At 41.9% G+C, this 12,936-nt stretch overlaps 2 protein-coding genes across 2 annotated transcripts in view; both read right to left on the minus strand.

Moving 5' to 3' along the window:
* The window catches only part of Maml1 (mastermind like transcriptional coactivator 1), a 36,493-nt gene extending 33,863 nt beyond the window's left edge, over positions 1 to 2,630 (minus strand). Inside the window, exon 1 of the mRNA XM_021213407.2 lies at positions 2,007 to 2,630. Coding sequence (XP_021069066.1) covers positions 2,007 to 2,342 — 336 coding nt within the window. The 5' untranslated portion in view covers positions 2,343 to 2,630. The remainder of the gene's footprint in view (positions 1 to 2,006) is intronic.
* Positions 2,631 to 4,970: 2,340 nt separating this feature from the next.
* The window catches only part of Canx (calnexin), a 33,018-nt gene continuing 25,052 nt past the window's right edge, over positions 4,971 to 12,936 (minus strand). The window contains exons 9-14 of the mRNA XM_029545755.1: positions 11,998 to 12,154; positions 10,091 to 10,306; positions 8,881 to 9,000; positions 8,049 to 8,169; positions 7,835 to 7,914; positions 4,971 to 6,849 (exon numbers count right to left, since the gene is read on the minus strand). Of these exons, the coding sequence (XP_029401615.1) occupies positions 6,796 to 6,849; positions 7,835 to 7,914; positions 8,049 to 8,169; positions 8,881 to 9,000; positions 10,091 to 10,306; positions 11,998 to 12,154 (748 nt within the window). The 3' untranslated portion in view covers positions 4,971 to 6,795. The remainder of the gene's footprint in view (positions 6,850 to 7,834; positions 7,915 to 8,048; positions 8,170 to 8,880; positions 9,001 to 10,090; positions 10,307 to 11,997; positions 12,155 to 12,936) is intronic.

Genomic DNA, 12,936 nt, shown 5'->3' on the forward strand with positions numbered 1-12,936 from the left:
ATATAATAAATAAATAAATCTTTAAAAAAAAAAAAAAAAAAAGAAAAGCTGCTGTGGTCATGGAGTCTCTTCATAGCAATAGAAAGCCCAACTAAGACAACCAATAATTACAATGTCTTAGGCTCAGTCCGACAGGGACTGGGCAAAGGCAAAGAAAGATGTTAGTTAAGTCATTTTGAGTAAAGCGCACCCAAGTTGGTTATCAATCACTTAACAAGTATATGGATGGCCTAAAATATGAATGGGACTTAGCCCAAGCCTTTTTCAGGCTCCAAAGCTTACAGTCTACTTGGCAAGACACAGGATGGTTGACGTAATATGTGACTATGTGCTAAAAACCAAGGGTGTAAGTTGGGCAGTGGTGGTGCATCCCTTTAATCCCAACACTCCAGAGGCAGAGGCAGAGGCAGATGGATCTCTCTGAGTTTGAGGTTAACAGAGTGAGTTCCACAGAGGTAGGGTACAGAGAAACTCTGTCTTGAAAAAAGAAAACAAACAAACAAACAAAAAGAAGTAAAAGCAAAACAAACCAGAAACATGTATGTATACATACATACACACATACAAATACATATACTTCATAACTGTATTTAGAGAGGAGATTCTGCTGTGGGCTGGTTTTTCACCAACTGCAGACAAAGGTAGGCTGTGGCTGGAAGGACGGCAGGATTCAGAAATGTTGAGAAAGATCCTGCAAGCAGCCGTTTAGTTTGAGAAATCTGCTTACATCCCATCCATTGTCATTTCTTCTTTCCTCCTTCCTACTGGGCAGGAATCACCACACCTAACCTCATACTCATTTGATTCCTTCAAGAAACCTTGTAAGGTGCATAACATACCCTCGATTTACATTCGGGAAAGTGAGGATGAGAAGACTCGATCGAGCAGCTGGGTCAGAACCCGAGTGTTCTGCCGTGTGGTCCCGCAGCGGGGATAGTGTGGGAAAGAAGGAAAGCAACAGCCCTGTGGGGCACATGAAAAGACAGGGTAGCTCAGGCTGGTTCGAAAGCCAAGCGAAGATTAAACTTAATTCCCTCCAGCAACACAAAAGTTTCTAACATTTCAAGAGAAAGGGTATTAAGTGACTGAAAGGCTAACCACCAGTTAGGGAAGAGTTCTAACAACGGCCCAAGTGAGAGACAATGAAGACATAAATTAGAATTACCGAACAACTTAAGTGTTGTAAAATTTTACTTTTAAACTACCAAGAATTTTGTAACACCCCTCCCCCTCCCCCCTCCACACAGGTTTCCGGTTTATAAATCAGTTTCAGGGAGGCAAAACTTCTAACCAATAAATCTCGGGATTAGCTACTAAAAACCAAAGGGCACAGCTGACCAACAAGTAACGTCATTTCCCCCGTTCAACAACTATTAATATTATCAGACGTTTTTTAACAGGCTTAGTAGGTTAATTTTGGAACTGTCAATAGTATAGCAGGCATCAGGCGTTCACAAATTCCAAAGTTTCCTCTGCGGGGCTGGAGGGGGGTCAAAAAGAATGCCTTTTAAGCAACTCCGTTTACCGAAGCTTCCAAAGACTTTTCAATTTTCCATTCGGAAGCCGCGGGATACTGTCAATTGAAGGGAGACTTATTTCCATATTAAAGCCCTAACTAACTTCCACGAAGCAAAGCTCCAATCAACATCTGCAGACTGTGCGAGGCCAGGCCTAGAACGCCCTACATCCTAGGCAACTGCAGCGCGGGTCTGTTCCAAGACCAAGTTCTCATCAGTTGGGAATTAAGTTTAGGAGAAAAGCCTACCAGTAACTAACCTCCTGCTTTTCCAGCCCCGACTTCACTCAAGTCCTCACGGGGACGATTTCCCAAAGTACACCGCAGTGCCACTTCTCGAAGATGACAAGCGCCCTGCCATGTTAGCCTCCTCCCAGGACCCAGACTAAGTAATGGGGGCGCTCGGGAAAGTTTCCCCGAGGCCCGATCCGCGCCGGAAGAGGCGTTTTCGGGAGCGAGTTCTGCTGTGGCAGGCGCCAGTCTTACTCACCGCGACCGGGCGGCCGTGCTCCGGGCCGTCCGCTGCGTCCAGGCGCGCGGCCGCCGGGGCCGGGGCGGGGGCCGGAGCGGCTACCGGGGCCGTGGCGGCGGCGGGCGGCTGCCGGTGCTTGCCGGCGCGCTTGGCCTTGGCCTGGATGCAGCGCTGGTGCAGGGCAAAGGTGTGCTGGCGTTCGAGCTCCAGGCGCTCGGGAGACACGGCCTCGTAGCGGGCCTCACAGGTGCTGTGGTGGCGCCGGCACAGCTCGATGCGCCGGCGGAGGCGCTCCATGACCGCGCTGTGCCGCGGCAGCGCGAACTCCGCCATGGGGCAGGTGGGTAGCACCATGGGCCGCGGGCGGCACTGGCCCGGCCCGGGCCTCCCGGCGCCGGCTGGCACTTCGGGTTCCTCCGCTTCTGGCGGCCCGGATCCGCCTCACGCCCGCGCCATGTCCGGCCGGGCTGTGGAGCGGGCTCGGGCGCGGCGGCGGGTCTTCCTCCGGCCCCGCTCGGCCCGATTCCAGGCCGGGGAACGCCGCCCGCCTCAGGCTTCGGCCTGTCCGCTATACCCCTGCCCCATTGTTTTCCGCGCCGCTGCCGCCGCCATCTTAAAATTGTTTTCGGGGCTTTCGGAAGAGGGCGGGGTCTGGGCCGGCGAACTCTGCGTCACTGCTGATGGACCGAAGCTCTAGCCAATCACAGGAAACGCACTGCCCGAGGGCGTGGGACAAGCGCGTCAGGAATCTTCGGGTATTTAAACCGAGCACTCCGGCAAGGAGGGAAGCCCCGAGGCGGGCTCAGTGCGGGAGAGTGGACTGTGACTGACAGGAACCTATCCATGAAGAGCCACGTTCTCAGAACACCGCCCCCTGAGGGCAGTCCCTTCCGGGTTCGTGAGGAACGCGGGGTAAGTCTAAGAGAGGTGGAAGTCTTAAGACCCAGATGTCCAAAGCTGTCTATCTTTTTAGTCTACCCACACTATTTCGAGGTCAGCCATTTCCCACCTCATTCCTTACAAACAGCCACGTAATTGATCAGAATGGTTTTGAGCTTGAGAGACCTAGTAGAGAGGAATCACTGACTGGTACTGTGAGCGATAGCTAATTACTTGAAGGGGAGGGAGGGCCTCAATACTGGGGACTGGAGTTATTTAGATCTACAGGAACATACACTCAAACCGACTGATATATAAAATTGAGTCACTCAAAATCCAGTCCAAAGCACTGGGTTCCAGTGATGCCACTAGCAAGCAATTGAGCGAAGGTTAAAAGCCAGGAAAGGACCAAAAAACATTCTAGATGGTTACTGACACCCAAATTGCCATAGGAGATGCTGGGAGGCTTTGCACTAGAAGACCTTACAAGGCACTCACAACACGTCACCCTTAACCTCTTCATGAAAGTTTTATTTTTAAAATTACAAGGAAGAAAGCTAACAGCCAAGTGTTTTTATGCAAATGGGGTTAAAAAAAGAAAAAGGAATTCTAAGTTTTTTGGTGGCAGGAATGGCAAAGATAAGTGAACACTGCTTCCCAGTTCCTAAGCATTACAATTAGCACTCAAGTGAAATCAGCAACTTTTGTGTGCAGTGATGAAGGGCTGAATCCAGGACCACATGAGTTTGTTGCAGCTGCTGTCTTCAGACACACACTAGAAGAGTGCATCGGATCCCATTACTGATGGTTGTGAGCCACCATGTGGTTGCTGGGAATTCAGGACCTCTGGCAGAGCAGTGGGTACTTAACTGCTGAGCCATCTCTCCAGCCCACTATTAAATTTTTAGTGTCAGGTACCCCAGATTACCCTCAAACATATTGTCTGAGGCTGGCCTGCCTCACTCTGCTTCTGACTTCTGAATACTGGGGTTACAGATCACACCATTATGCCCAGCTAGAAGTGCAAGGTTATCTTCAAAACTCTGTAGTGTATGAATTCAGGAAGCAACCTAAAACACAAAATATCCTGGGCATGACTTCGAATAGTATCCTTAAATATGGAGCCTGAGAAAATGTTTCTAATAAAAACTTTTAAAAGCAAGGCGGTGGTGGCGCATGCCTTTAATCCCAGCACTTGAGAGGCAGAGGCAGGCGGATTTCTAAGTTCGAGGACAGCCTGGTCTAACAAGGTGAGTTCTGCAACAGCCAGGGCTATACAGAGAAACCCCATCTCCAAAAAAAAAACGAAAAACAAAAAAACCAAAAACCAAAAAAAAAAAACCAAAACAAAAACAAAAACAAAAAGAAAAACCAAAAAACCTTACAATAGTTTCCATATATCCTAAAGAATAGTATCTAGGAAGACAGGGTATAGCTCAGTGGTAGAGCACTGATTCAAATGCCTGCAATGAAAAAACTTCCCGGTTTTGGGCTGTTGTCCATTTTACACAATGGTAATGATTAAACAATCACTAAACAGACGAAGTTAAATACAAAACTAAATTATGCTCGCCTATGAGAAAAGACTTAATTAACCATTATTCAAACTGTAAAAACATTCAATGTTATGATGCAGATATTTAACACGGGGCTTCAATGTAATGTCATTTAGCAGTGTGACAATCTAAAAAGTGGACAATAGAAGAGTACTACTGGTGTGGCCATTTTACAACAAGGAATCCAGCATAGAAAATCAGAATATAGGGGCCTTTATTTTAATTCAGTGCCAGGAATCAGACCCATGGAACCCTGCACATGCTTGGCAGTTCTACCCACTGAGCTACAATACCTGCCCTCTAAGCTTTTTTTAAGAGCTGAAAACTCATCATTCACTAATTTGTCAGGCATTTAAGGAGGTTGGAGCTTCAACGGAACCTTGAGGGAGGAAGAGGGACCCAGAAAGGTAATGAATACCACCAATGCCTGGGTGAATATAAAGTAGTCACAAAACAATGTCAATGTAGAATGATTAAACAGATAAACAGATTTCTAGAAAAGCAATCATCCCCATGTTTGCTTCAAGGAGAAACCTGCAGACATGTATTCATTTCTTGCTAGTAACTGTTTATTTCACTCTATACATTTGGAAACGTCCGCTACATAGCTATGGTCACTGTGACCACAAACAACAGATGGTGATAAAGCACTGAACAGGAAAAAAAATGCATTCCACCCTCAAAAGAAATGAACCAGTGTTTATAAAGACAACAGATACAGCCTTCATCCTTAACAAATATATTTCTTTCCCAGTATTTCCCCAATATAAACACCAAAGAGTGTTTATATATATTCAGTGCAAGGAATAGTATCATTGGTACAACTGGACCACCTCTGGAGAAAGAATGAAATTGAAACATCTGTTTCTGAATACACTTCAGTGTGGTGTAATAATATTACACTATAGTGATGTGGGAGAGGCTCCTCTAGCACCCATCTGCATTCCACATGAAAGACAAAACAAAAAACATAAAACAAAAATGAAAGCCCTAAATTCACTTTTAAAAAATTCTACAAGCCACAAAAAAAAAAAAAATAAATAAAATAAAAATTTTTGAACAGGACTGCTTTATTATGTGAGTTTTAAGACACAACTGTTACATGAACTGCAAATGAAGATTTTAAATATCCTACAAAAGTCAAATAACTCATGCTGTGTGTCAATCCTCCCATAAATACTTTTAGCATGTGTTCAATTATAGTCAATTCTGAATTGGCCCATCTCTGGATTAGACTTTCTAAAGTCTACACAGAGTAAAAGAAATAGACACTAATGGAAAGTCTGTAATCCATCCTGTAGTTGGACCCTAGAAAGGTGTGGGCCAGCTAAAAAAGAAGAAACAGATGTCATCACAGTAAAGCCAACACTATGCAGAGCTTATAATTTTCAGCAACGGACTGCAAGCTGCGCTGTGAAGAAAATGCATAGCAGAGAAAGCTAGGGCCGGAGGAGATCCATGAGGAAAACAGTGTCAACACAGTGGAATAAGTGATGTAATTATCTACTCAGGCACCACCAGCATTCCTTAAAAAGCCTTGTGCTCCAGAGGACCCAAGCTGTCAGACCTCCTATGTGAGAAGTACAGTATGAACTGCTGCATTAAGCCAGCTCCTTTCCTCTGCAAATCTGTTTGTGAATGGAGCAGTCCCTAGGGCAACAGAACACTGCACTTTATGATCTGATGTGAAATGACCAAGTGAAAGTCGCCTTTTAGTTCTTTTTGGGTCTATTCAATACAATGTAAAAGGAACTTTGATATAAATTTGGGCTTCCATCCAATCTCTCTCCTGTCCTTAAGAGGAATTAACTAATGGAAGCACACAAAACAAGATTATAACCACAAATGACTACACTTGAACGTGATTACAATTTTAGGACAGACACATGAATGCTTTAATACCAAACTTAAAAAAATTGTTATAAAAACTGCAATTCATTCTCCCTAGCATTCCTAATGGTGTTATTTCTGCATGAACAAATTAATATATTAAATTAAGCCAAGATTTTAAACTGGCAAAAATTCTATCATTGTATCTTTAAAAAAAAAAAAAAAAAAAAAAAAAAGGAAAAGGAAAAAAGACAAACCGGGAAAATTTTAAAAACAACAAAACACTAGTTAGTTGCTTCATGTTACATTTCACAACCATTATGTTAAATGTTTTCCTTTCTACAGAAACAGGGTCCTTTACAACTGCAATTATTTACTGCTAGATGTTTAAAATTACAGGCTAGTATTCACTGGAACCTGTTGATGGTGACATCTTGAGGTTTTCTGAGCTCCCACCTAAGGTACACCAGGTCCTCTCCTAGGACCACATTTGCAGGGAAGGGGAGGGAGAGGAAATCACAGATCAAGTTCTTAAGATTGTTTCACTCTCTTCGTGGCTTTCTGTTTCTTGGCGATCTGTTCAAAATTTCATCCTCCTATTAGTTGAAAAGAAAAGTCCATATTAGTTAGTGTATTTAAAAAAAAAAAATGCTGCCAAATTTCCACAACCATTTAAGCCATTCAATTGGTGAAAAGGTATACTGTGACAGGTACTGGAATGATAGGAATTCAGTTTTAGTCCTTCTTTTCAGAAAACATGTACTTCCCTACCTATTAACTTTCTAAACTGCGGTGCAGGGTTCACTTTGGTTTAATCTTCGGCAGAGGTGGAGGGTTTTACCTTAAATGGAGTTTAACTGCCTGCATCTGGACCTCTACCCTGTGCATGCCTGATGCGCTCAGGGCCAGAAGAGGGCATCAGAACCCCAGGGACTGGGATTACAGATCGCTGTGGGCCACCATATGTGTACTGAGAACTGAATCCAGGTGCTCTTGGGAGCACCCACAGCAACACATAAAATAGGGTAGAACACATACCTGTATGAGCACATACCAGGAATGGAGGCAGGAAGATTACAAGATCAATAAATATTACCCTTGACTACACAGAATGAAAGGATAGTGTAGACTACATGAAAGCCTGTCTCAAAAAGTTTGGGAGGCAAAGGCATGCAGAACTCTGAGTTCCAGGCCACAATGGGCTACACAGAGAAGCCCTGCCTTAAAAAACCAAAAAATAATTTAAAATGCAGTGGTATTCAAGAATACCTTTAAGGAGACAGTGAAGAGATATAAATGTTAAAAACTGTTAAAAACTTGGTTCTCCTATTTAAAAAAAAGAAAAAAAGAAAAGAAAAGCCCTACCAGGATGCAGAGATGGCTCAGTGCTTAAGTGCACATATGGCTCTTTGAGAGGACCCATGACACCTGTAACTCCAGTGCCTTGGGGGATTCATCACCTCTGGCAACTGAAGCACTCACACGTATATATTATACCCCACTCTGAACACACACTTTAAAAAAAAAAAATCTCTTTACTGTCAGTCTTGTTGGCTGAAGTGTTTATTATCCCTCCCTTACCTCTGCTTTAGGCTTGCTATCTTCCTCATCTTGACTGCCAGTGCCACCATCTTCTTCAGCATCACTCTTCTGTTTCTCTTCTAGGACAGAAAATAAAACCACTGAACAGATCTTCACATAGATTTGTGAGAATAATTAAAGCATCATTTAAGAACATCTACTATAGCTTGTTTTGTTAGTAAGGGTTTAGAACAGGTTTCTACACTCCACTCACCAAGCTTCTCCTCTTCTTCCTCTTCATCCCCCTTGTTCTTCTCTTCTTCCTTCCCTTCTTCGTCCTTCACATCTGGCTGGGGAGCATCCGTCTTCTTGTACTCCATAGCATTGGACTGTTTCTGAAATATTGCCAAGTGTAGGAGCCATGGTTATGTTGTAACAAATATATTACCCCTCAATTCCTGAAAGTTTACAGGCAAAATTATATCCAAGGTTGTGTACAGGGAAGTTATGCAGACATGTGAAAGACATTGATGTTACTCTACATGTTTGCCCCATGGGAGGGAGACTGAGAGGGAAGTTAAAGGAGAGAGGCATCATGAAAACCAGAGCAAGCACCAAGACTTGGTAAGGAGGCACAAGCTAAGCTTGTCAGGCTGACTCATAGACCCCAACAGGGAGTGTGAGGGTAAGGGACAAAGACACCTTAGGATCTGACAAAGTGTAAATAATTTAAATAAAATCCTAAGTTAATGGAGACAGCATGAAACAAGGTCTGAATAAGAAAAACACTGAGGCCGTAGAACCTAAAAGCACAGTATGTATTGTTTGAGAGAGTGTAGGCAGGGAAGAAATCATAGATAAAAAAGAATAGAAATAATGAGGAAAACTAGTTTGTACCAAGATGGGTGATCTTATAGTCATTGTTGTTTTTCCCCTAGACAGGCTCACTCCATATAAAGGAGAAGAATAGAGTGAAATGACAATCAAGGGACTCTACATCCTGTCATCATTTGGGATACAAAGAGCCCCTGTAAAACATGGCCCAGTATTTACAGTACTACTACTAAAGAAAATCTCAGTGGATATAATTATTTAGACATTCCTACCTTTCCAGAACAGCAGAAGAGAATCACAAGGAACACTGGCAAAGCTACAGTCAGAATATAGACCACCCAAAGCCATGGACGCTCTTCAGCTGCTTCCAGCATCTGCCCCACTACACCTGGCTGAAATACAAAACAACAGTAACTCAGAGAACTGGTTTACGACACCAAATACAGACGAGACTGACTGCTTCATAATCATACAACTAACTCCTTTATTTCCAAAGGAGTCAAGCTATGCACGTTAAGAAATTAGGAAAAGCCAAGCAGTGGTGGGTGGTGTACGCCTTTAATCCCAGCACTTAGGAGGCAGAAGCAGGCGGATTTCTGAGTTTGAGGCCAGCCTGGTCTACAGAATGAATTCCAGAGCAGCTAGGGAGACACAGAGGAACCCTGTCTTGAAAAACTAAGTAAAATAAAAAATAAAAATTAGGAAAAAAAAAAAATCTCTCATTTTACTGCTTTAACCATCATGAAGTTTCACCTGCATAGGTGCAAACTGTGGCTTGTAATAACTGCAAAAAGGAAACAGGAAAAATTATCTTTCTACCAGTTTTCTGGCCATCCAAATCACAACTCAACACCATTAGTTACTTGAAAATTCCATCCAATTCCAACCAAGATTCAGCATTTTCAGTGCATTAAAACATACTTAGGGAGCTGGTGAGATGGCTCAGTGGGTAAGAGCACCCGACTGCTCTTCAGAAGGTCCTGAGTTCAAATCCCAGCAACCACATGGTGGCTCACAACCATCTGTAACAAGATCTGACGCCCTCTTCTGGAGCATCTGAAGATAGCCACAGTGTACTTACATATAATAAATAAATAAATAAAACATTTAAAAAAAAAAAGTTTTTTTAAAAAAAAAAAAAAAAACCAACAAAAAAAACATACTTAAGCCAAGTGCGATGACACATGACTTTAATTGAAACACTGATGGCAGAGGCAGGTAGGTCCCTGTGAGTGAGCCCAGCATAGTCTACAGAGCAAGTTCTAAGACAGCTAGGACTACACAGAAAAACCCTGTCTTGAAGACCCCACCCCCCCAAAAAAGATAAACAGATACAAATACAAACATATATATAACATAGGGTTGGAAAGCCAGAATAGGAGTCTAGAAGTTATATATTTTGACACTGAATAAGTAAAAAGAAAATTAATCAGTCTCCCCCAAAAGCAGATATAAATCCACAAGTAATGAACAATCACTAACCTCGGCAGCCCCATCAGCAGCTTTCTTCAGGCCCCAACCATCATTGGCCCAATCATCAACTACTCTTCGGTCACCACTAATAATAAAGTTGTCAAAAAAGATGTCGGATGTCATGGACCAGAGCTCCAAACCAATAGCACTGAAAGGAGTCATCTTAAAAGGTTCTAGGTCTTCAAAGAAATCTGGATTGGGTATTTTCCTTGGTTTCCAGATTCCCTAGTTTGTGATTGGGGGGGTTGGGGGAGGTTGGGTGGGGGACAGAGACAAGAGAAGTTTCAAAACATCATTTCAGATAATAACGAAAAGAAAAAAGAAAATCTATGTAAGACTCATTTTACATGATCAAAGAAGATAAACATTAACTGTCAAATTTAAACAACCACAGAACAATACATGCTAGTAATGTTTTTATACTGAATTATGATCTTCCACAAAATTCAGTCTCCAATCTGCAGGATCTTATTCTGAACCAACACCTGGTCCTGTGTAGCTCACTCCATCTTTAACAAGTGATGGTGGAATATAGTCAGTAAAGCCATTTCCCATAACTGATTTAAAAAATAAAATGTACAGTATTCAATTAGTAACTAGTAATTTAGCTCTAGAGAGCAAATAAAAACATAGTGACTACAAAAATTTTGATAGTTTTAGCCACAATGATTCTAAAAGAACAATGGGCTAGGGATGTAGGCCAGAGACATAGCACTTCCATCTAACATGCATGAGACACTGGATCAGTCTCAATACTAATCCTCAACAAAACACAATTGGTGGTGGCCAACAGAATAGCTAAATGTCAATTTGGTTTGGTTTGGTTCAACAGGAATTCATATAGGCCAGGATAGCCTTGACCTATTCCTGATCTTCTTAGTTATAGCTGAAGTTGACATTTCAACTCCTGGTCCTCATGTAGATAACCAAGTGCTAGAATGACAAGCATGTAACAAAAACATATTCAGATAGTCAAATGGCAAGCTAAAGTATAATTTTTGTTTGATAATAGTTATCTAAATGGACAACTAAAAACATTTTACAACAGAAAAACATATAAAATATATGCATATAGATACACCATACATCTGAAAGTGTAAGTGAAAATTTATGACTATAGTTTTTTTGGTTTAGAAACTGAAGCCAGGAAGGATCTACATTGGTACCTTCCTAGAACACAAGTGGAGCTTCATAGCTTCAATATACATATTACTACCGCTTCATATGTATCTATCTTTGGCAGAAGACTGATGAGGCCAAGCAATTAACTGACTTGACATGGCAAGATCCAACTCCCATCACAGTTCCCTTATGGCCAATCTATGTACTCAACAATAGGGTATCCACACCCTAAGTTGTTCTACTCTACTTTTATTTTTAGATATACATCACTATGATGGTTTGAAGAGAAATGGGCTCCATAGACTTGTGTGTTTCAATGCTTGGACCATGGGGAGTCACACTATTAGGTGTGGCCTTATTGGAGGAAGTATGTTGGGGCAGGCTTTGAGTTCTTGTATGCTCAAGCTGTACCCAATATGGCACAGAGTTCCCTTCTGCTGCCTGCTGATCAAAATGTAGAACTCTCCAGCACTGTGTCTGCCTGCAGGCTGCCATGCTTCCCAATATAATGACAATGGAGTCAACCTCTAAAACTGTAAGATAGCCCTAATTAAATACTTTCCTTTCTAAGAGTTGTCTTAGTCATGGTGTTTCTCTTCATAGCAATGGAAACCCAAACTAAGATATTCACATAGCAAGTTCAAACACCCCTCTCTCCTGTTTTTTAGGTTTTATGTTTAGCCCAATATTCACCTGTCTCTTAAGTTTACTTTCTCTGTTTGATTTGCTGGCCTCACTATTGCCCAGACACGAACAAATTAATAAAAACACTTAAACCATCAGGAGACACAAACCTGGTAGTTAGGATTGTCAATCATGGGAGGTTTCCATTTGCCCTTATAATTGGGGTTGTCAATCATAGGTCGCTGCCAGACACCACACCCAGGGGCTGACTCACACTTAGGGTTGGCAATCTGAGGAGCCTCCCATTCTCCATCCATATCCTCATCCCTGTGGAGGTATAAACAAGTTATATAAACAAACAACTAGTCTTATGCCCTCAAGATGCTTCTGGAGCTATACCAGCAGCATATAACAGAACGATATCTCATTTCTCATTCCCACTATCAATGAGCTCTCATAAACAACCTACTTTGTTTTTACACAATGCAATTTAGTAAAGTTTGTAAGGTTTTTCATGCAAACTTGGGCAGCTGGCTTTTTATTTTTTCCCTTTTGGTTTTGAGACAGGGTTTCTCTGGTAGCCCTGGCTGTCCTGGAACTCAAGTGATCCACCTGCCTCTGACTGCTGAGATAAAGGAATGTACTACTATACCCAGCTTTTTTTTATTTTTTCCTTTTGCTTCTTTTATTTTGTTGGGGGAGAGCGGCACATAGTATTGCTTTGATTGATTGATTGATTGATTTTGGTTTGCCAAAGACAGAATTTCTCTGTGTAACAGCTTTGTCTGTCCCAGAACTCATTTTGTAGACCAGATTGGCCTCAATCTCAGAGATCTGCCTGACTCTGCTGGGATTAAATGCTTGATATTTTTTTTAAAGATTTATTCATATAAATAAAAATATAAATAATTTTTTATATAAATATTAATATTCATATTAATATTAATATTCATATAATAAAAAATAAAAAATAAAAAATAAAATAAATAAAAAAATAAATAATTTTTTAAATTATTTATTATATGTAAGTACACTGTAGCTGTCTTCAGACACTCCAGAAGAGGGAGTCAGATCTTGTTATGGATGGTTGTGAGCCACCATGTGGTTGC

The sequence above is a fragment of the Mus pahari genome, chromosome 14 (genome assembly GCF_900095145.1).
Source record: "Mus pahari chromosome 14, PAHARI_EIJ_v1.1, whole genome shotgun sequence".
NCBI classification, from domain to species: Eukaryota; Metazoa; Chordata; class Mammalia; order Rodentia; family Muridae; genus Mus; species Mus pahari.